General features: G+C 36.6%; 1 protein-coding gene across 1 annotated transcript; it reads right to left on the bottom strand.

Moving 5' to 3' along the window:
• Nucleotides 1-24: 24 nt before the first annotated feature.
• Nucleotides 25-21,575, bottom strand: UQCRC2 (ubiquinol-cytochrome c reductase core protein 2). The gene is made up of 14 exons (XM_081299870.1): nucleotides 21,421-21,575; nucleotides 19,059-19,142; nucleotides 18,798-18,947; nucleotides 17,822-17,886; nucleotides 16,462-16,518; nucleotides 15,956-16,080; nucleotides 13,490-13,587; nucleotides 12,175-12,232; nucleotides 10,049-10,144; nucleotides 9,321-9,520; nucleotides 7,213-7,293; nucleotides 5,101-5,177; nucleotides 2,156-2,309; nucleotides 25-280 (listed from the first exon to the last, which is right to left on the bottom strand). Exons 1-14 carry the CDS (start codon nucleotides 21,451-21,453, stop codon nucleotides 191-193), a joined length of 1,368 nt encoding a protein of 455 aa, XP_081155996.1. The 5' UTR covers nucleotides 21,454-21,575; the 3' UTR covers nucleotides 25-190.
• Nucleotides 21,576-22,759: the final 1,184 nt, after the last annotated feature.

Raw genomic sequence — 22,759 nt, 5'->3', positions numbered from 1 at the left:
ATTAAACAGAAAAAATGCAAGAAAAACATTTAAGTAGAATGTTTTATTGACTCCATTAATTACTTGCATTTATGTTTTATGATATTTTACTTAGTTGAGAAAAACAAGATAAATTATAGACTTTTGACTTTCATGTGTCTGCTGCTCTGGGATGAGAAAATGTTCTGTGCTCTCCCTTGCAGTTTGTGCTTCAGTGTTTCAACTCGTCAACAAAAGGGGTATGCCCCAAATTTCCACTTGCTGCCATTGACTTCTGGCCAGAAACAAATTTCTTTGCAGCCTTTAAATAAAACAAAATAATAATGTACCGTCAAGTAGATAAACTTTTGCCATACTACTTTGCCATTTCAAGAGTTTATAGATAGAACATTTTAAGCCAGCAATTCTATAATAGCCTCTTGTGAAAATAAGCTATGAGATGGCTAGTGCTTCATTTAATTTGGAACAATGTGGAGGAAAAGTTAAGCTTTTTTTTTTTTTTTTTTTTAGTATTTTTATTAGTTGTGGATGGACCTTTATTTTTTTATTTATACGTGGTGCTGAGAATAGAACCCAGGGCCTCACACATGCTAGGTCTACTACTAAGCCACAACCCTAGCCCTTGGCTGTTCTTTTGAATATGAATATTCCATCGAATATTGACCGAGTGAGCAAGAGCAGTGGTCTAGATAACAGAGTAGTTAGGGGGATGAGAAAAACCTCACTGACATTGCAAAACAGGGCAGAGTGACTTCAGGCAGGGTTGTGCTTGCTTCTGTATTATAACAGCAAATAGTCTGGATCTATCAAAATACAGTTAAAGTCAAACTTATATTGATAACTGAACCAAGCATTTTATTATTTTTTATATATATACTTTTTAGTTGTAGATGGACACAATACCTTTATTTATTTTGATGTGGGGCTAAAGATCGAACCCAGCGCCTCACACGTGCTAGGCAAGTGCTCTACCACTGAGTTACAACTCCAGCCCTCCTTAATTTTCTTTTCTTTCTTTTTTTTAAAAAATATTTTTAGTTGTAGATGGACACACATTTTATTTTATTTATTTTTATGTGGTGTTAAGGCTTGAACTCAGTGCCTCACATGTGCAAGCACTACAAACACAGTCCCATCCTCTTTAGTTTTCTTTATGCCACTATTTCAGATTCAAAGCCTAGTTATTTATATTTAGGTTAAGTGCAGTGAAAGTCAGGTCTAGGTATAGCAGCAGCTCCCCCAGCCTTGTCCCCATTATCTCAGGCCAGCTTTCCTAATGGAGGAGAGATGGTGAGGGAGGCAGTTGGGCTGCAGACTCTTGAATGTAAGATGAGGTCAGCCACTTAGCAGAGTATGTAATGATGAACTTGGGGGCAAGTGAATGAAGTTAGAGTTATTATCTCAAGGTAAACAAACTTCTCTGTCGCTTTAAAAAATAGATTATTTTAGATAGTTGAGACATCTACAAAAAAAAAAAAAAAAAAGGAGTCGACATTTCTTAATGTAGAAAAACATGGGAAAACCCAATGACTTTAGATATATGCTGTAGCTCTTGTGCTCTTTAGGCATTCTAGAGAATACAAAGAAGTATGAGACATAGTTTATACATAATCCTAGCCCTCAAAACACAGTCTTATGTGTGGGGGAAAAATGCCAAAAGTGGGAGAAGGTCTTAGGCTAAAAAGAATAAAGAAAATCTTGAAATGCTGGATGATGGAAGGACTGGCAGGATAGAGTTTGTTTCTTTCTTATTTTTTTTTTTTAAATATCTTCATTTTATTTATTTATTTATTTTTTGTGGATCGAATCCAGGGCCTCACACATGTTAGGTGAGTGCTCTGCTGATGAGCCACAACTCCAGCCCTTGTTTATTCCTTAGTTGTAATTTTTCACTACTATTTAGGCCAGATCCTATGAGACAGTATTTGACTCTTCCTAACCTACAGATTTTAAAATGGTTTAACCTAATGATAATTTATTTGAACAAGGAAGATACACATAGGCCTGAGTTGACAAGGAAGCTATCTGCAGATCTGACGATAAGCCCCCGTGTCTACAAACTAGGTAGTGAGGCATGAGAACAACATAGAGCCCAAAGAAGCTTATGCATTTCTTCTGAAATTGATCATTAAGGTTAAATTTTCTCATGTTACACCATAAAATTTCATTTGCTTACATTTATGACATCATTGGTAGCTACAGAGTCAATTTGCTGAAGGAGTGTGTTTGGTGGTATGTAAGAACCAGCAACTAGAGCTTGGCATCCAACTTCATCTAGGAAGCCTGCAGAAGACTCCACTGACATTAGGTATCCAGCTTTCAGCTTGTTCCTGTTGGATAAAAGGCAGAAGTCAATTTTACAAAGCAAGGCAATTTAAAAGTACATAGCCCAAACTCTACAATGTTTTTTAAATTAATTAACTGATTTAAATTGGGTATACATGACAGCAGAATGCATTTTGATTCATTGTACACAAATTAAGCACAACTTTTCATTTCTGATTGTACACAATGTAGCGTCGCACCATATGTGCAGTCATACATGAACCTAGGGTAATAATGTTCCTCACTTCACCATCTTTCCTGCCCCCATACCTTCTCCCTTCCACTTCCTCCCCTTTGCGCAATCAAAGTTCTGCAATGTTTTTGGTAAATATTAACAGCTAAGGCCTCCATTCTATAAATTTCTTCCATTCAATGAGTACTTTATCACTTACTATTTGGAAAGCTTTCAATACAAAACTGTACTGAAAACTCAACAGATTGCCTTTTTCTGGTGTGTGTGGGTGTGTGTGTGTGTACCAGGGTTTGAACTCAGGGGCATTTTTATTTAGACACAGGGTCTGAGTTGCTTAGTGCATCGCTTTTGCTGAACTCGCCATCCTCTTGCCTCAGCCTCCCAGAGCTGCTGGGATTACAGGCATGCATTACCTTTTGATTTTGGACTAGAACTTAGATCTAGGTAAAACTATACGTGAAATAACTCCTGCCTTGCGCTACATTTTTAGTGATAATCCAAGTATTTACACTAAAGAAAGTTATCTACCTATGCAGGTTCATTTAGCAGAATGCTGTGCTCAATACACACACACACACACACACACACTCTCTCTCTCTCTCTCTCTCCTCTCCCAATCCCCAAGTGCTAATTCTATGCCAGGATTTGCCTCAGTGAGGGTAGAGCAGGATGCAGAAGGCAGGTGGGGAAGGATGGTACAGTCCTGAAAGCCCAAGCAGCTTAAGTATGAGCACAAAAGCATCAAATTGAAACAAAACAAGACAAAATCCAATTTATAATTCTCTAAAAAATGAACTATTATTCCATGGTATTCAATAAGGTAGTTGAGTTATTTAAACCACAAACAAACTATCATCCTTTGGCACTCTACAGCAAGACTTCCATCTAAATTTAATCACAATCTAATGCAGCAATTTAAGCAAATTGTCAGTTTAATTAAAAAAGGATTTAACCTGCAATAAACTTTACCAAGAGGTTATTAGTTTGTCCCTTCAGGACTGACACTTTACTTTCACTCTTTGCTATAGGAAGACTAAAAACCTTACAAGAAAAAATATCAATTCCATCAAAAAGACAGAAAACATATCTTGGCATTAATAACCAAAATTTTATTTTGTATAAAATATCATACTTTGTAAGAACTATGCTACAATACAATTGTGTTGTACTTATTTAAGAGATACAATTTTGTAATATGTTGCATAACGAAACTAATAACAACAGTAACAGAAATGAGTAAAGGCTATTCCATCCTGGGTTAGAATTTACCCTGACACACTTGAGTTGCAGGCTTCACATCCTGAAAATGTCCTAAGTACATGGAATCAGAATACAATGTCTTAACTGTTAGACAAAAGTGCAGGGTGTTTTCCAATTTTTCTGTCAGTTTTAAAGTGCTGAAATATAATACATTAGGAGTTAAAGTGCTGAAGTACTAATACATTAGGAGTTTTGTTTTTTGACACTTTCAATCTGGATAGTGGAAATTTAAAAATCATGTATTCGTCTTTCTTATTCAAAACAAAACAAAAAAATCAGATGTTTTTCAAGAAACCCAGTTGGGAATCTCTACCTAGAAAGTACAGTGGTCCCTTGGCATCTGTGGGCTATTTATCCTAGGACCCCCATGCGTACCAGTGCTCAAGTCACTTACATAAAATGGCACAGTATCTGCATATAACCTATGCACAACCTCCCATATACTTAAATTATTCCTAGATTACTTGTAGTACTTAATACAATGTAAATACTGTGTAAATAGTTGATATACTTTATTGTTAGAAAATGACAACATACAAGTCTGCACATGTTTGGTGTAAAGGCAACTCCCCTGCCACCCCCTAATTTTTTTGGTTGAATCCACAGATGAAGGATACAGAGGCCAACTATAACAGAAAATACAAAAGTGTTTTAAACCTAAAGATGTCCTTTGTAGCTTATAATTTCCAACAAGTTTATTTCAATATACAAGTTGGTATTTAAACAAATGTTTACTTATCTGAATAAATGGAAACATCATTTTGATGTTTTAAAAAGAGGAATTGGGGCTGGGGTTGTGACTCAGTGGTAAAGCACTTGCCTGGTACCTGTGAGGCACTGGGTTAGATTTTTAGCACCATATAAAAAAATAAAAATAATAAATAAAACAAAGGTATTGTGTCCATCTACATCTAACAAAAAGTAACATGTTGCTTAAAAGAAAAAAAAAAGGAATTATTTCTGTTTCTTTTCATTTGTAATTTTCATATTTTTACAATAAACATAATATTTAATTAGAATCAAAAGATATAAATACAATGTTAACAATTATGTTTAAAACGCAGAGTCAAGAAAATAAGCAAAATGTTAACAATTACATCTCTCGGTGATGGAATATGGTTGTGTTTCTCTTTTATTATTATTTACTTATTTTTGTGCTGCTGGGAATCAAACCTAGGCCTCACCTATGGTAATGTAAGCAAATGCTCTTCCACTGACCTACATCCCCAGTTTTCCCTTTCCCCTTTAATACTTTTCTGTATTCCTCATTCCTTATAAGTATGTTATATCATTATAACTGAAAAAGAAAAACAACTTTCAAAGTAGTTAATATGGAAACTTACTTGGCAGCCTGGAGATCTGCATTGGAAAGGTTTCCTTGGGCAATTGTTTTTACTTGGTTATAGGCAGCCTTGATGACCTAAGACACATAAGTAAGAGTTGGACATCCCTGGCCAGTGCCAGAGTCTCCAGAGGCAAGCAAATGTTCCTCTACTGAGGCAAAAACACAAGATAGAGGGTTAGTTCTGATAAGCAGTACAGGGTCCATTTGGAATTCTGTAGTTACTATATGTTCCTTAAAGGAACCATTTGTGCAAATGATAGTATCTAAGCATCCAAACTTCATACAAAATTTAAGTGACAGCAGAAAATGAAGTAAGTATCTCTAATAAAATTTCTAAACTCTCATGACATCATGCTTTTAAAATTGCTATCTCTTAATATTAACTGAGCAGAAATTAGTAATCTAATTAAATAGTCAATCTATAAGGCTTATCCATACTCGGAATGTCAAAGTCAAGAAAGATTCAAGTTCTAGTGATGTGGGTGCTTGGTAAATACTTGATGAACAAATACATTTTAAAAATCTGGCCCATGATTTTCTTCATCCCAGCCCTGGTAGCATTCCAGGCCTGTTACTTATTGTTCCCAGCATCACCTAAATTCCAGGACTTTCATTTCCCTTTCACATTAATTACCCATTTTTATAGCCATGCTCACACATAATCTAGACCTGTTTTATCTCTGAAATCCCCAATTCCAAAGACTTCCAGCCTCAGTCTTTATTCTTCCACTTTCTCAAGATCACGTGCCTTATTTTTCTACTTTCAATCAGGCCCCTTTCTCTTCTTTATCTGGCCTAGATCTATGAATCCTCCCTTCACTCACTCTTGAATGTTCCCAACTCCTGTGCTATCTTCTTCCTACTTCTAACCTGTCCACCTTGCTGGATTCCAATCTGGGATTAATCCTACTACCTGCCTCCCCAATTTTTCCATTAGGATAAAAAATGCTAATGAAGAATAAAAGATAAAACAGACCTGGTTGATTGTACTATGAATTCATGGGCACTTCAAGATACCTACCTATACTACCCCTGCTGCCCATACTTTGTGCATCTTGCCATTCATTTGTCCCAAGCCTCATTACTTTCTTTGAAACTTTTTTTCTCTCACTCTCAAAAGATGACTTAGCCTCTTGCCTTATGATGGAGGTTCTTCCTCATCTTTTGACAACATCTCCCAACATTAGTCTTGATTTCCTAGGCTCAATACATCCATTGCATTCTGGATCCCACTTGTTCTTACTTTCTTAGACTTGAGCCAGTTGTCATTTTTTAACTCATATTTGCTCCAATCTTTCTTTATCAATGTCCCATTTTTTCAGTATAAACTCTCCCAAAATGGCCAGCTACAAGTCTTAAGAAGCTCCACCTACCTGCACCAATCTCTCACTTGTTACTTTTCAATCATTCCTTAATCACTGTAAATTTTGGTTCACTTTCACTCCTCTGGGGAAATTGATATAATCACTAATAATGATCCAGTTTGTTAAAACTATCATTCCTTAATCACTGTAAATTTTGGTTCACTTCTACTCCTCTGGGGAAACTGATATAATCACCAATAACGATCTAGTTTGTTAAAACTATAAGACCTCTCTGTGGTAACAAAAGGGACGCTAACCTATCAGTGGATCAAAATGGTATCAACCATTCTCTTTTTCCTGGCCTCCAAATATAATGGTTTCTCTTCTTTTTCTTCCTGTTTTCCTGGCCTTTTTTCCTTAGTCATTTGCCCTATATAGATGGTGTTTCCCAGAATTTGAGTTTTGGCTTTCTTCTCCTACAAGTAAAAGCACCCATAACCCTGACTTTAGCACAATCTCTATCAGAAAATACACATCTTGGCTTGACTTTTCCAGGGTTCTCATATCCAGATATTTCAGAGTCAACTCAATGCCACTTGTCCAAATAGAACCAGAACATCAAGGAGGCATTTCCCCATTTTTCTGTAAGTATTAATATACATTTTAACGTTTTTCTCATAGCAGATACATTTTAATGGTTTCACACTGAGAAATGCTGACAGACCATTCAAACATTCCATATTTTAACTGGACACATGCTAATGATGGGAAAAAAAATTCTAAGAATTAATGAATTGGAAACTTACATCTCCAGCAGCTGCAGCCTGGGAGACAGTGTAAATTCCAAAGAGACCAGAATCCGAGTAACTGGCATTGAATGCACAAACCTGAAATACAATGTAACTTTCAGAGCTCCCCCACCCCTCATTTAAATCTTTCTAAAATGACTGCTCACTTTCCTTTTTGCTGGGTATTTTATAAACTTCTTTTGATGAACAAAGGATAATTCAAACATTTTATTATAACATAGATACAGTATAGTCAAGTGGTATAGATCATTAGACCTTTTTTTTTTTCTCTCTTGCTGTTGGTAGTGACTTTTTCATCAATTTGCTTTCACTTCTCCTACACACTAAGGTCAAAGAGTTACAGAAAAATTATATAGATTTCCAAGGTGGCAAAAAGTTCAGCCTCTGGATAATAGGGATATTGCTGACCAAAGTGTGAGCGGAATTTAGAGCTCCTTAAGGGGATCTTGATTGACCAACACAGGGTTTCACAGTGTTCATTTGGACCATTTACATTAAAAAAAAAAAAAAAAAAAAAAAAGCTGTTATTTAAAAAATACAGACTTTCAGATTCCTATACAAGATTTACTGACTCACAGTCCTAGGTAGGTAGTTTAGGAGGCAGATTTTTAACAAGTATGCCAGATGACTCTTAGGTACATTAAAGTTTGAAAACCACTGGCTCAGATCATGTAAAACATAAGAAGAAACTCATTTCAAATGGTTTGAAAAAAAAATTCTGGTCAAAATCTAAAGTAGGAATTTCTATTAAATTATGTCATTGAATTTGGAATAAATTCTAGCTACGCAAAGCCATCAGTAACATTCAATAGTGAAAAATAAAGCATTAAGAAAACGGTAGACAGGGCTGGGGATGTGGCTCAAGTGGTAGCACGCTCGCCTGGCACTCGAGCGGCCCGGGTTTGATCCTCAGCACCATGTACAAACAAAAATGTTGGGTCCGCCGAGAACTAAAAAATAAATATTAAAATTCTCTCTCTCTCTTAAAAAAAAAAAAAATTCTCTGTCTCTTTAAATAATAAAAAAAAGAAAACGGTAGACAGCGAATGATGAAATATAATCTAGAGAAAATTTTAAAAGCAAAATTTAACTTAGGACTACTTTAAGATAATGGTTTTTAAACTGTGCTCCAGGGAACCCTGAGGCTCTGTACAGAAGATTCAAAAGATTTCAGCCAAGTAAGTCTTCAAAATTCTTTAAAAGTTAAACCTTTTGTGCACTGCAGCTGGGAAATCATATAGGAAAAAAGGTCCCTCTGCTAAAACAATAACAACTAAAATCCAAACAAGTTTAAAAACTACCACTCAAATTAAAATAGACAAATAAAAAACAGAAAAATGCTAATTTAAATTTCCATCATTAAGTGTCAAATGGCCAAAGACTTTACTAAATAAAGCACAAGTCTTCATGTTCCATATACTATATTGGAAACTATGACCAATGTTCATTCCTATAATTTAGTTTGTTATCTTTTATATGTATACTACCAAAACTCATGAAGGATATTACACTGGGCAAACAATGCTCATTCATTAATTAATAATTTGTTGGTTGGTATTTTATAGTCTCCTGATGTATCATTATTTTTAAAGCTTTAATACTTTCCTGTCATAAAAGAGTGTATTCTAAAGTAACATGAACCTTTTGTTATGATTAAAGCTCTCATTTTTTTTCTTTTAATTTAATTTTAAACTGGAGGGATGGGTCTGTAAACAATTTCTTGGTATACATCTTGCTCACTTGATTGGAAAACAAAAAGAGTAGTGAAATGCAGAGAGTAGCAACCGAAACAGAAGAGAAACAATAATATCTAGAAAGAAACATTAGTTAGAATCTAGGGATACATATACTATCTAAAACTTTATCATAAAGGGAACTTGTGTGACTTTCTAACTTCTAAGCATGCAATTCCTCTTTCTACATTAGGATTAAAAATAATAAGTTTTTGATAGACCCATTAATGTACCAAAAACAAGCCTAGTTGTCATTTCAATTGCACAAATATTTTATGTGTTCGTCTCAAATTTTAAGAGTAGATGATCAGGATTACATCATAAATACTGAGTCTCTGGGAACAAGAAAGATTATCAACTTTTCAGACTTACATCAAATGGCTGGTGATTTCCTTTGGCAACAGCCTGGTACAAGACGCTAGTGGCATTGCTGCCCCTCTTGACATGCGGTCCAGCGCCAAGGACATGCTGAAGAACACTGAATGCACGTGCTTCTGCACTTCCTATAGCAGCACTTTCTGCTACAACAGCAGCATGGACAAGACTGTCTCCATTTTGTTCTCGAATTTCACCTTGGGCCAAGTAAGAAGAGGGTGAGAAGGAAAATGGCTTGGTCACCATTGGGGGTTTTTTTGGTGGTAGAGAGTACCAGGGACCAAACCTATAGGCGCTTTACCACTGAGCCACAACCCCAGCCCTTTTTATTTTTTGAGACAAGTTGCTCAAAAAGTTGCTGAGGCTGGCTTTGAACTTGTAATCCTCTTGCCTCATTCATTGAGTCACTGGTATTATAGGCATGTGCCACCATGCCCAGCACCATTGGTTTTATTCTTTAATATCTTCTATAACACAGTATTAACCCACTAAGATTATGCTTTTCCCGGGCCTTATTTTTTCCTTGGTCCTATATTTTCCCCATGACACCCTACTCCAACACACACACAAAACATGTTAAGGCTAAATACCTAAGTCATCTAATTATTTCCTTCTGTGTTGAAATGGTTTGGTAGTAAATAATCAAGTCTATTCCACCCCAACGTGCTGTTCTACCAGTGAAATGTCCTTCTGATAAACTAACCATAGTAGAAGAGAATGCTCACCTCCACGGTAAGTGGCCTTTGCACCAGGTGAACCAAGCCCAGCCCTTATGTTGAGAAACTGTTCAGCAACCTGCTTTAAAACAGGATGACTCACACCTGTTTGAACAAAAACAAAAACAAAGCTAGAACCAGAATTTCTAAAACATCTGTTTTTCTGTTTTAACATAAGTGATTATAAAATTTAAAAATAGGCTTTCTTTCTACTGCAATGCCATTCTTCCATATATCCATTTACAGTTTAATATTAACTATTTACTGTCATATTCATCTGAATTTTTTTCTGTGTGGTTACATTCATATACTTTGATTTTTATTTTTGGTGCTGGGGATCAAACCCAGGTCATCATGCATGCTAAGCACGTGCTCTACCACTGAACTATACCCCTGCCCCATATTATTCATTTAAGGTCATACAAAGTGCCATTCTACGGGTATACCATCATTTACTTTAATCAATCCCTTTTCAGTAGACAATTAGCATGTTTCTAGTAGTTTCTAGTAGTTGGATGCTTCAAAGGACGTTATTAAAAGAGTGAAAAGAGGGGCTGGGGATGTGGCTCAAGTGGTAGTGCGCTTGCCTGGCGTACTAAAAAATAAATTTAAAAAAATTCTCTCTTTCTTTAAAAAAAAGAGTGAAAAGATAACCCATGGAATAAAATAAAATATATGCAAAAATTATTTGCATTCAAAATACATAAAGGATCTTTATAACTCATGAATAAAGAAAATAAACAATCTGATTAAAAAATGGGCAAACAACTTGAGCAGACATTTCTCCAAAGAAGTTATGCACATGGCCAAAAAAGGGCATAGAAAGATGTCATCTGTCATTAGGGAAATGCAAATTTAAACCACAATTACCACTAAAATGGCCATAATCAAAAAGACAGTAGATGCTGGTGAGAATGTAGAGAAATCAGAACTCTGGAAAACTGCTGGTAGGAATGTAAAATCACACAATTTGGACAATAACTCACACAGTTTCTCAAACTGTTAAATAGAGTTACCATATATGTCCTGAAAATTAGTACCCTAAGAAAAACTTAATATATCAATGTTAAGTTTTCACAATTGCTAAAAGGTGGAAATGTCCTAAATGTCAATGAATATATAAACAAAATGAAGTAATGGAATATTTGTCAGCCATAAAAAAGGAACACTGATACATGCTACAATATGGATGGACCTTGAAAAATTATGGTAATTGAAAGAAGCCTGTTACACAAGGTTACCATTTATATGAAATGTCCAGAGGGCATTCTATGAAGACAGAAGGTAGATTAACAGATACCAGAAGCAGGATGGTGGGAATGGGAAGGACTGCTCATGGGCATGGGGTTTCTTTGGAGATGATGAAAATACTCTGAAATTAGACAGTGGTAACAGCTGCACAAAATTATCTGAATTTACTAAAAGCTATAGAACTGTACACTTTAAAATCCATATTTTAACAATATTCTCATGTAAACATTTTATAGTTGAACAAGTATTTCTGTAGGACAAATTATTTCTTTTCTTTTTTTTTTTTTTTGACACAGGGTCTTGCTATGTTGCCCAGGCTGTCCTTGAATTTGAGATCTTCATGCCTCAGCCTCCCAAGTAGCTGGAATTACATGTGTACACCACTACACCTGGCTCTTAGGACAATTCTTATACTGCCACTAAAAATTTTGATACTGCTCTGATTACTACTGAGCAGTATCAACCTTTTAATTTTTGATGTTCTCACAGATTAAAATGTTTATTTAGTGAGGGTGACTATGTTTTAAAATAACTGGCTCTACCCTGGCCACTTTAAGCATGAACTGTCTGTTTACACCCTTTGCCTATTTTTCTATTAAGTTGTACTTCTTTTTAAAAGATAGTTTGTAAGTGCGCTTTGCTGTTACAGAAATGCATCCTTGTTACAGGTTTTACAAATACTGTAAAGAATATAAAGCAAATGGTTTACAAAGTTAAATAATGGATTGTGCTTTCACAAATAAATGACTAGCAATTAAAATTTGATTATATATACCTGTTTGACAAATATAGAAGTTTTAAAATTTTGTTCTAGATTCACATAATTACAGTTTAAAGGACTGTCCTTAGGGAAGCAAACTGACATACAGTAATTCCCAACTTACCAAGCCCAATCAAAGCCATTCTTGTGCTTGTAAAATGGTTCTGAACGAAGTGATGCAACTGAGAAAGTTAAAAACTCTTATTAGGTTTTACGGTATAAACACAGAAAGTTGTAAAAACATACAAGTGCAGTTCAGCAGAAGATAAATACCCAGACATAAATGCTGCTGAAATGAACTACAAAGGACTTAGTTATAAAAACTATTGCTTAAAATAATGGAAATTGTGGTTAGGTTGCACAACTCTATAATCATAATAATGAAAACCACTGATATATATACTTTAAATAGGTAGAATTACGTACCTATCAATAAAGCCATTAATAAAAAGGAATGAAAAGAAATTAAGAGTATACATTGATCTGAAGTTGAAAAAAATGGAAGTAAATTTATGATTTTTTATTATAATGAGGTTTAAGCCATACATTAGATTACTGTGTGTTTCTACAGGTAGTAATAAAGCATTGTAAATATTTTACGGCTGATCTAATAGAGTTCTATCACTATACCCTTCTTGTCCACCTTGAAGCCAATCTCAGCAAATTTTCTTGCTATGAGGTCACTGTTAACATGAAGGTTTCCAATCTGAACTATTATAGAATTACCTAGGAGAACTTTCAAGGTCCTCTCACTTCCACCCAATTTCAGAGGCCCATATTACAGACTGATACGATAGATTTGATAAAGAATCTTAGAATCTTTATTAAAAGTAACCAACTATGGGTTGGGGTTGTAGCTCAGTGGTAGAGTGCTTGCCTAGCAAGTGTGGAGCCCTGGGTTCGATCCTCAGCACCATATAAAGATAAATAAAATAAATAAAGGTATTGCATCCATAAAAAAAAAAAAAAAAAAAAAGTAACCAACTAGCCATCCATCTAATCAACCACTCTGGTGATCTGAGGATCAATAAGATGTAGGAATCATAGTTTTTACTATTATTTTTGATTCAAAATGTGCAAAATTAGGGGTAAAACATGTATTCTTAACCTCTCCAGGAGTCTAAAAATTGGTTCTTGTGGGTTAGAAACAAATAAACTTACCCATTTTATATACAAAGTAGAGGTATACATCCAAATGCATAAGCAGATATACAGTGTACGTGTGGTATTAAAAATTATAGGGGCTGGGGTTGTGGCTCAATAGTAGAGCACTTGCCTAGCACGTATGAGGCCCTGGGTTCAATTCTCAGTACCGTATATAAATAAATAAAATAAAGGTGACAACTAAAAAATATGAAAAAAAAAAAAAAAGAAAAGAAAAGAAAAGAAAAAAGGTGAAAATGAGCACATTTTAAAATGCAATATGTTTTACCAGTTACCTCTTCTGAGGTCACTTTTCCAATTCTATAGTCTGGGCAATACAATGAATTAGCCAAGGCATTCCGGTAAGCAGCAGCATGCAAATTTTCAATGAGACCTATAAGATAGTTAAGTAAAGAAGAAATTACTGAACTACCACTTAAGTAAAGACAACAATATTTTAAAAACTGAGTTTACAAAAAATCTATACAAATTTGGCATTCAAATATTAAGAGGACTTGAAATTTATTATCATTTAATCTCTAGCAGCTTTGAAAGTCTGCCAGTTGAATGTGCTGAGGAAAATAAGAGATTATATAGTAGCAGCTTCTACATGTCAGAGCCCACCTAACACTTTTCTTTATTTCTTTTTTTGGCACTGGGGATTGAACTCAGGGGCACTCAATCTGAGTCACATCCCCAGCCTTATTTTGTATTTTATTTAGAGGCAGGGTCTCACTGAGTTGCTTAGTGCCACACTGTTGCTGAGGCTGGCTTTGAACTCGTGATCCTCCTGTCTCAGCCTCCCAAGACACTGGGATTACAGGTGTGGGCCACCCAGTATCACCTGGAAGGTATAACTGTCCACATATAGGAAGTCTGAATCTAGTTATAATTCTTCCACCACCTTGCCATGTGACCTTAATTTAATCTGAATTCCACTTACCTCTAGGTTTGCACTCCAGGGAATGAAGGTGTTGTCAGGATACAGGGAGTGATGAAAGTATCAATTTTAGGTTATATTACTAGTTTTCAGGAGTCAAATACTACCATTTACCTGGACTTACTTCTCACTGGTACCCTGGTCCCTGCCTTCCTGCTTCTGTGTTTTTACTCTAGTTATATTTCCTACATTTGCTCATTATCTGGACAACTGTCTAATGCCAGGCACTGTGCTAGGTGCTGGAAATACAGAGATGGGCCTGATATAATGCCCACCCTCAAAATGCTGGGAGAAGTCATGAAATAAAGTATTACAGTGCAGTATCAGCATTTTGTTGGAAATGCAGTATGAGCACAAGGGAAGGAAGTGGAAACTGAAAAAGAGTAAAGGAAGTAAAATATGGTGTAAGTCTTATAGAATGAATGTTACATAGGTGAGTGATGTGGGATCAGCATGACTGGTAGAGAAAACAGATAAAGCAAAGCCATAAAGTATGACAATAGGTGGATTCAGAGGGGAATCACTGCTAGAAGGGGAGGAAGGTTGAGCAAGAAACAAGAGAAGTAGGACTGGACATTTTAAAAAGCTAGAAGTAGAGATTGTGATACCAGATAGATTAATCATCATAAATGGTAAATATTTGAGGACATATAGATATGTTTAATGTGACTTAAACACTACACAATGTATACATGGTACCCCATCAATATGTAGTTTTTATATATCATTTTAAAAAAGTAAAAAATAATAAATAAGAAGACAGACATAAGTTGTAAACTTGGAGACAGAGACCAGAGAAGATACAACAAGACTACACTGTAATTGTACGGGGAATGATGGCTGCAAGCTTATGCCACTGATGGGGCAGGAGTCATTCTGGAAATGTAAATCCTCTTTTCTTCTACTTTACCATTCCATTTGTTTGGTATAGGTCCTCAGCAATAAAGACCATATTCCTCTGACATAAAGCATCACCATGAAGTAACAGGAGCAATATGAACTAAATGTGCTATGTTCCAGACACTGATAGGATCCTTTCTTGACAGGCTGACATTCCCATGGAAGCCTGTGGCTTACTGAGGCCCTGCAGTGGGTCCCCAATTCTCATCTACCTGCACATTTCTGCTTTCTCCAGAAGTTGTATGACTTCTGAGAGATAGCAGAGCCTGTTTAGAAACTTGTTCTGTCAGTTGTACTTATGCATGCTATATAATTAAACACTGCATAAGCATAAAAAATGAACACACAAAAAAGTTTTTTTTTGGTACTGGGAATTGAACTTAGGGGCACTCAACCACTGAGCCACATCCCCGGCTCTGTTTTGTGTTTTATTTTGAGACAGGGTCTCACTGAGTTGCTTAGCACTAACTTGCTTTTGCTGAGGCTGGCCTTGATCTCATGATCCTCCTGCCTCAGCTTCCCAAGTCATTGGGATTAGAAGTGTGCACCACTGTGCTTAGCCTGGCTAAGCTCTTAATTTTTTTAAAAGTTAAGTTGCTTGCTTCTGAAAGACTCAATAAAGCGAAGTTGATTAACAATAACAGCAATACATAACGATAAACAATAACAGCAGAAGCAGCAAAGATAAACTGCTGATGCTTCTGGTGCAAGCAAAACAAACACATGAAGGAAAACAGGAAATACATCTAGGACTTTATAATCCAAATTATAAAAATATACTTAAATGTGCACATTTTTTGGAAAAGATAGTTCCAAACTCAAGTATGAAAACATTTCAACAGCAATTTTTGTCTCTAAAATCTATCTTCTCAAAAAGCCAGTACTTTAGAAACAACAGAATGTAATGTGAAATTGTACTTACGAGCCTGTGGATTCTGAAAAGCCACAGCTTTGTCAATTCTTAGCTGAGACTGAAGGGCAGCCACTTCCCAACGACGAAATTCTGGTGCTGTGGTGACATTGAGCAGGAATTCCATTAAAATGTCACTAGAAAAAATTAAGAGTTACAGGTCAAAAATTTAAAAAACCAACATTCAGGATTCTATACAAGCGTTAACATTCTCAAATTAAATGTTAAGACTCGCAGTAAATAGTGTTATGAGCATGAAATTTGTTAATAATATACCGAACAAAAGTCAGAGGTCATAGTGACACAAACATGACCTGAGCAGTTTAGGATTTTTTAAAAAGCACATATTTAGGGCTGGGGTGTGGCTCAGCGGTAGAGTGTTTGCTTAGTATGTGTGAGGCCCTGGGTTCGATTCTCAGCACCACATATAAATAAATAAAATAAAGGTACATTTACAACTAAAATAAATACATATTAAAAAAAAAAAGCAGCTATTCTAAACACATGCAAATACTTACACATCATCCCGCAGGCACTCCACAGTATATGCCATATTTTCCCTTGTTGCAGTCACACTGAATTGGAAATAAATTAGAATTAATAAATCAGAATAATAAACTTTCCTTTTGTCTTTTCTGTTAAATCAATAAATTCCTTTGGAAAGTTTTTGAAGTGCTATCAGAAAGTGCAAAATGATAACATGCTCATCAACTAAATTTTAAAAATATTATTATTTTTTTTTAAAACTGGCAAATCAACTTTAAAAAGGATGAAATTCTAAGTTGTGTTATAACATGGACGAACCCTGAAGACCTTACCCTTAGTGAAGTAAGTTACAAAAGGGAAAAATATTCAGATTCTACTTTTATGAGGAACAAAATCAGAAACAGAAAATAGAACTGGGGTTGTCAGGAGCTTGGGGGATGACAAATAATGGGGAGTCATTGTTTAATGGGCACAGACTTTTGGTTGGATAAGATGACAAAGGTCCAGAGACAGATGGTATTAATGATGGCTCAGTGTCCCTTAACTTCACAGAACCATACACTTGTCTCATCATATACTATGCTTTATCCATTTCTCTAAAGATGGACATAGTTTTCTAGTCTCAACCAAGATAAGGAATATCTTTATACATGTGAATTAAAAACCATGCTAGACGCAGTGGCACATGCCTGAAATCCCAGTGGCCCGGGAGGCTGAGGCAGAAAGACCAAGACTTCAGTTAGCCTCCAGCAAAAGCAAGGCGCTAAGCATCTCAGTGAGACCCTGTCTCTAAATAAAATACAAAATAGGGCTAGGGATGTGGCTCAGTGGTTGAGTGCTCCCAAGTTCAATCCCTAGTACACCCCCACAGACCTGCAAAAAAACCAAATCACTTGATTTTTATTAATATTACTAGGTATTCTCTGATTCTTCAAGTGGTTACATTAATTTATACTCTCACAAGCAGAATAAAAGATTCTTCATCTCCCTTATTCCTGCCAAAATATGATATTTAAAAGACTCTGATGGGTGTGAAATGGTATGCAGTTGATTACCAAAACTAGTGTTTCTGGCTTCCTCTTCCGGGAAGTCTGTTCCTATTTTTTATCCATTTATATTTTTCCTTTGCTTGTTTTTGCTGATTTGTAATTCTTTATTTTTCCAAATAGAAATCTTTAATATATTATGTATATCACAAATACTATTCCCAATTGGTTATGTAAATTTTTACTTTAAGGGATAAAGATATTTCATACTTTGATGCAAATTCATCAGTCTTTTTCTTGTTCTGTTTGGGAAATTTTTAATCACCCTGATAACAGAGAAGAGTTCCCTTAAAACTGAATATTTTTTGGTGTTTTCACTTTATTTCCTATTATTTATTTAACAAACCTTAATTTGCCACCAACTGCTTCAATTCCTCGGGTTATCTTGAAAGACGAAGCACCCTTCGTAGTCTTGAAAAAGAAAAGATTTTCTTAGTAGTTTTTTAATGCCAAGTATCCCAAACATCACACTATGTCAAAATCTATTGTGTAATCCTTATTAGCATATTCTAAAGAAACTTTCCTAAGTATTGGATCCTTTTAAATCATGAATTATAAAATAAGGTGCAATGTAGAGCACAAGCATATATTTTAAATATAAAGGATATTTATGTAAACATTCCATTTTCAAATACAAGCTTACTGGAGTTCTTAGTCTATTCTGAAAGAGAATTACATATGTTCATATATGCAATTCTTTCAGTTTCAATTTAAGTAAATCTTTACTTACTTCTTACGTTCTAACACTAACACTCAGATGGACACCAATTTAATTTGCTCATGTTATAACATGAATGAGCCCTGAGGACCTTATCCTTAGTGAAAAAAGTTACAAAACCCCCACTCACACATCCTGGCTCCCCCCACCCATCCTCCCTTCTACTTAGAAATAGGATCTTTGCTGATATACTTAGGATGATGTCACACTGGATTAGAAAGGGTCCTAAATACCTTGGGACAGATGTCCTTTTAAGAATGAAATCTGTACAGACAAAAGGAAGGTCATATGACAAGAGAGGCAGGGATTAAAGTGATGTAGCCACAGGTTAAGGAATGCAAAGGATTGTCAGCAACCACCAGAAGCTAGGAAGAGGCAAAGAAGGATTCTTCCTTATAGTTTTTGTAGGAAGTGTGGCTCTGCTGATACCCTGACTTGTCATAAGACACTTTGATTTTGACTTCAAACTTCTATAACTGTAAATTTCTTTTGTTTAAGTCACATAGTTTGTATGGTTGCTCAAGCAAATTAACAAAGCTTTTCTTTTTCACAGGACCAAGATACCACAGCATGTTCAAACAGTGAGGTTAATAAAGATACTTACTAAAGTGGATGCAAGACGCAGCAGATGAGAGGTTCCTAAATTGTTGGAGTCCTCATATCTACTGCCTGCTTTGATGAACAAACCAATTCTTGATGCAGGAGCATAGTTTTCCAGAGAAGCAATTACCAAACCATTTGGTAATTTGGTAAACTGCATTTAAGATTAAGTAGAGATATGATTAATGTCTTTATATTATCAAGGAGAGTAAAGTATATACACACACTCATATATACATATAGCAAGAAACTCAGTCGGACTAACCTCAAGGTCCTGAGGATGTAGAGTAACTCCTGTGGGGGCGACTGTACCTTTAATTTTGGGGGCAACTTTGAGGGAATAAAATCTCTAAACACAAAAAAGACAGGTTATACACATTTCTCACAAAGTGCTTTAAATAAAAGCATTGTATCAGTGCTGCCAAGAGAAAGAGGGTGTTCAGATGTAAAAAGAACAACCATTATCTTTGTGGGATGGTTTAGCTGAATAACTTATTAACCCAACAGCTTACTCAAGCCATTTTAAAACATCAATTTATTTGTGATTCCTAAAGACAGCTGAATTCTCTATGCTAATTTTTTTAACTACATAATAATCATTGTATTTTCTGAACCTTTTAACTACCTTACTGAAGTTTCTAGTGTTTCTCTCTAGCTCTGATGCTTTGGAAGTTTTTGGAAAGGTATACTGAATTGCCATGTTAACTCCCTTTTAGAGATTTTAGCAAAAGGTCTTTTATGACATTGTATATCATTTGCTCCTCCCCCCAAAAAACTGCTTCCTTAATCTGCCCTACAAGTCTCTTCACTTTAGTCTATTTTCCAATTCATCTACTTAATAATTTAAGTAGATGAATTGGAAAATACTTAGCAACCTTGTAAAAACCCAATGCTTACCAACTTCCTCTGCACTAATATTTTCATTGCATCTTCATTCTCATGTTCCAAAGGCTGAGTAACCAAGGATCTTACCTTCTTTGACTAAATAAAAGTTTATATCACCCTAAGATTAACAATAGATTCATTCACAGCGCATTCTTGGTATATAATATATAGTCACAATAGGGGGAAAAAAGCTTTTATTAAATGTCAGATAATGGATTCAAAATGCATTCACTTTAGTCAGTTTTTTTTTTTGGGGGGGGGGGTGGTGCCGCAAATGATATACAATGTCATAAAAGTCCTTTTGATTACGACTAAACCTTACAAGGTTACTAGTGGAAGTGCTGCATATATAAAACTTGTTAATCCCAAAATGCTCCTGCCTTGGTCTCTTGGAGTAGCTGGGATTACAGGCATGAGCCACTGCACCACCAAGCCACGACACTTTTTTAGTTATATGCTTATTTGTCCCTTTCAAATCACTAAAGAACTGTCCTAGTAATTATCAATTACTAAATTTTCGTTTGAATAACACAATGTGTTATTTGAATAACACAACGTAAGTGAGAATGAGATAAAATAAGTACTACAATTAGAAACATAAACAACTGCTTTAAAGTTTACTATAATTTGCTTACTTTGGTCCTTTCCAACTGTTATCTCAGAAAATTGGAATACGGGAAAGTTGGGGCACTCTTGCCATTCTAAGTTGCTCTCAAAGTGTTGTTAATCATTGGTTTTTTTTAGGCATGCCAGGAATATAATTACAGCCTAAATTTGTATAATCCACAGTACATCTATTTAAACATAAAGAACAAGGAAATCCATTCCCAGATCTTGTCTTTTGCATTTTCCTCTAGCAGGGGTTTTCAACGCAGGTACTACTGGCATGTTAGGCTGGATAACTCTTAATTATAAAGGGGCTGTTACATGCATCCTAGGCTTTTAGCAGCACCCGTATCCTTCTTATCAGTAGCAGCCTCCCCAAAAGTAGTTATAAACAAAACTGTCTCTAGACATTGCTAACAGTACACTGGTGCAAATTATTCCTTGCTGATTTTTTTTTTCAAGCGTTTCTTCTTTCATTACTTGGTAACCAGTGCTCCACAGTGACAAAACACCTATCCTTGAGGAAACCAGTTGCTCAAAAGGGGGAAGCCCTAGTTTGAACATAACTGTCACTTAGGGAAGCCCTAGTTAAGCGGCTTTTGACAAGGACCGACCAAGAATCCCTTCCGGAGGGATCCTGTAGTAAGAGACCAAGAGAAGCAGCACACCTTATACTGTCAGGATATAATTACAACGAATGAAGTTCTAGGCAATGGGATAAGCTCTATAGGTACAGTAGTTTATTTCTTACACTTAATTAGTAAGCCCATTTCACCGCTGGGGAAACCGACACACAAGATAAACCAAGAAGCAGAGGCCACGACTGGAGAGGCGCGGCGGGTGGGGCTTAGGTGTGGGGCAGAGTAGTGACCTTCAGGAGTCTCTCCACGGAGTCGCTTGGCCTGGCTCTCAAGCCCTCTCTCTCTTCAGGTCTTCCGGCGTTAGGTCTCTTCTGTTCACAGAACGAGCCAAGTCTCTCCTAACGCCTGAGCTTTCAACCCTCTAGGTCTGCGGGTTCAGCTGAAGGGCAGATCGAAGCCCAAGGCCTGGGACCCCACATCACGAACCTCCGGCCCGTACCAGAGTGCTGACACACTGCCCAAAGACCCTCCCCAAAACCCTCCCGCTGTGCTCACCGAGAAGGACCCGGCTGTGCTCAGTAGCTTCATGGCTCAAAAGTGCGCTGACCCACAGTCACTGCGGGTTAAAGGCGGGCAAGATGGTGGCGGAGGACGGGAATTTCCCAGCTTCCCCCGCGAACGGTCTTTCCCACGCCCCCTTCGTAAGGGTTCTCTCTATCCCGACCGCGCTCTACTGCTCTGGATGTTGGATCAATCCGACTTATCCAAGACACAAGGCACAAGGGCGCACATTTTCATAAGTAAACATACAAAAGGTAGCTTAAGGTTACCTCCTTTGGGTTTATATTACCGGCCCACATATTCACTCTTTAATCCTAATTCCCTCTACGAAAGTCCATCACAACTCCCCCGCCACCGTGGACTCTTCCGACCCTGATTGTCCAATGATACGCCTTTCCTGGCACTGCGCAGGCGCTTTCTGGGCTCAAGCCAGGAGTTGTGGACTTCCGACTCCCTGGAGTTGATGGCTTTTGGAGCCAGCACACCTCGCTTTTACGCTGGGCACCGAAGCCCCGCAGTTGTCTGCTGCTTGGTGAAGTGCTTGCTAGATCATTAGCTCCAAATGAGAGCAGAGACCTTACGTGATGTATGTGCTGCTGTATCTTCCAGAACAGGCCAGAGAGACTCTTAGCTGGGTCCACCACCTGAGGGGATCATCTTGAAGGTCCCTGCTCTCGTGGAAATTGCATCCTATTGGGGTTACAACGAAAATTAAGCAAAACGCTATAGTTTTCACGTGTTTTGAGTAATAGGTTGCGAGAGACGACTCAGCGGAAACTCGCATGTTGAAAATGCAGTCATGTGATCAACTGGGCAGAGAGTTCACTACATTCTGTGGATATTAACTAAGCAGGTGCCTTATGCTGGGCACTGCGCTAAAGGAAGAAGGCGTGGTTTCTGCTCCCAGGGCACTGGTCTAGTACCTTGCTCGCCACGTTGGTAAATGAACTCTCAGCATCAATACCTTTGGGAGTTTGTTGTGCCAAGTATCCAGTTTCTCAGATCTATGCACTTTACTTTCAGAAGGTCTGGTGGTGGAAATATTACAAGGCATAGGTAAACGTATCACCTTTGGCTTGTGCCTTTTTTGCTCCCAGCCTGCTACTGTCTTTAATTCTAACAAGCGGACAACCCTGACCCAATCCATACCATAGAGGTTCACCAGGTGTGGTGCATGAGATTTTAAATTGGTATATGAATGAATATTGTTTCGTTTTAATGGTTACATGGGCTTTTTTGTACCTTTATTAATGAATATAATTATCAGAAATAAATTTAAAATTGGGTTAAGAATCAAAATAAATGTTACTTGCAAATCATTAATGGCTATAAC

This window comes from Spermophilus citellus, assembly GCF_964194105.1.
Source record: "Spermophilus citellus genome assembly, chromosome: 6".
NCBI lineage: Eukaryota > Metazoa > Chordata > Mammalia > Rodentia > Sciuridae > Spermophilus > Spermophilus citellus.
The sequence above is the reverse complement of the archived record's forward strand: the minus strand, read 5'-3'. Positions and strand labels throughout refer to the sequence as shown.

What these genes read in the sequence shown, in the direction of transcription:
- UQCRC2 (XM_081299870.1), bottom strand. Translation starts at nt 21,453, where the DNA reads ATGAAGCTACTGAGCACAGCCGGGTCCTTCTCG. An exon ending in GAGTGCCTGCGGGATGATGT is followed by an intron (nt 16,081 to 16,461) that starts GTAAGTATTTGC and finishes AATTTTTTCTAG; the next exon opens with TGACATTTTAATGGAATTCC. An exon ending in CTACCAATGATGTCATAAAT is followed by an intron (nt 281 to 2,155) that starts GTAAGCAAATGA and finishes TTTTATTTAAAG; the next exon opens with GCTGCAAAGAAATTTGTTTC.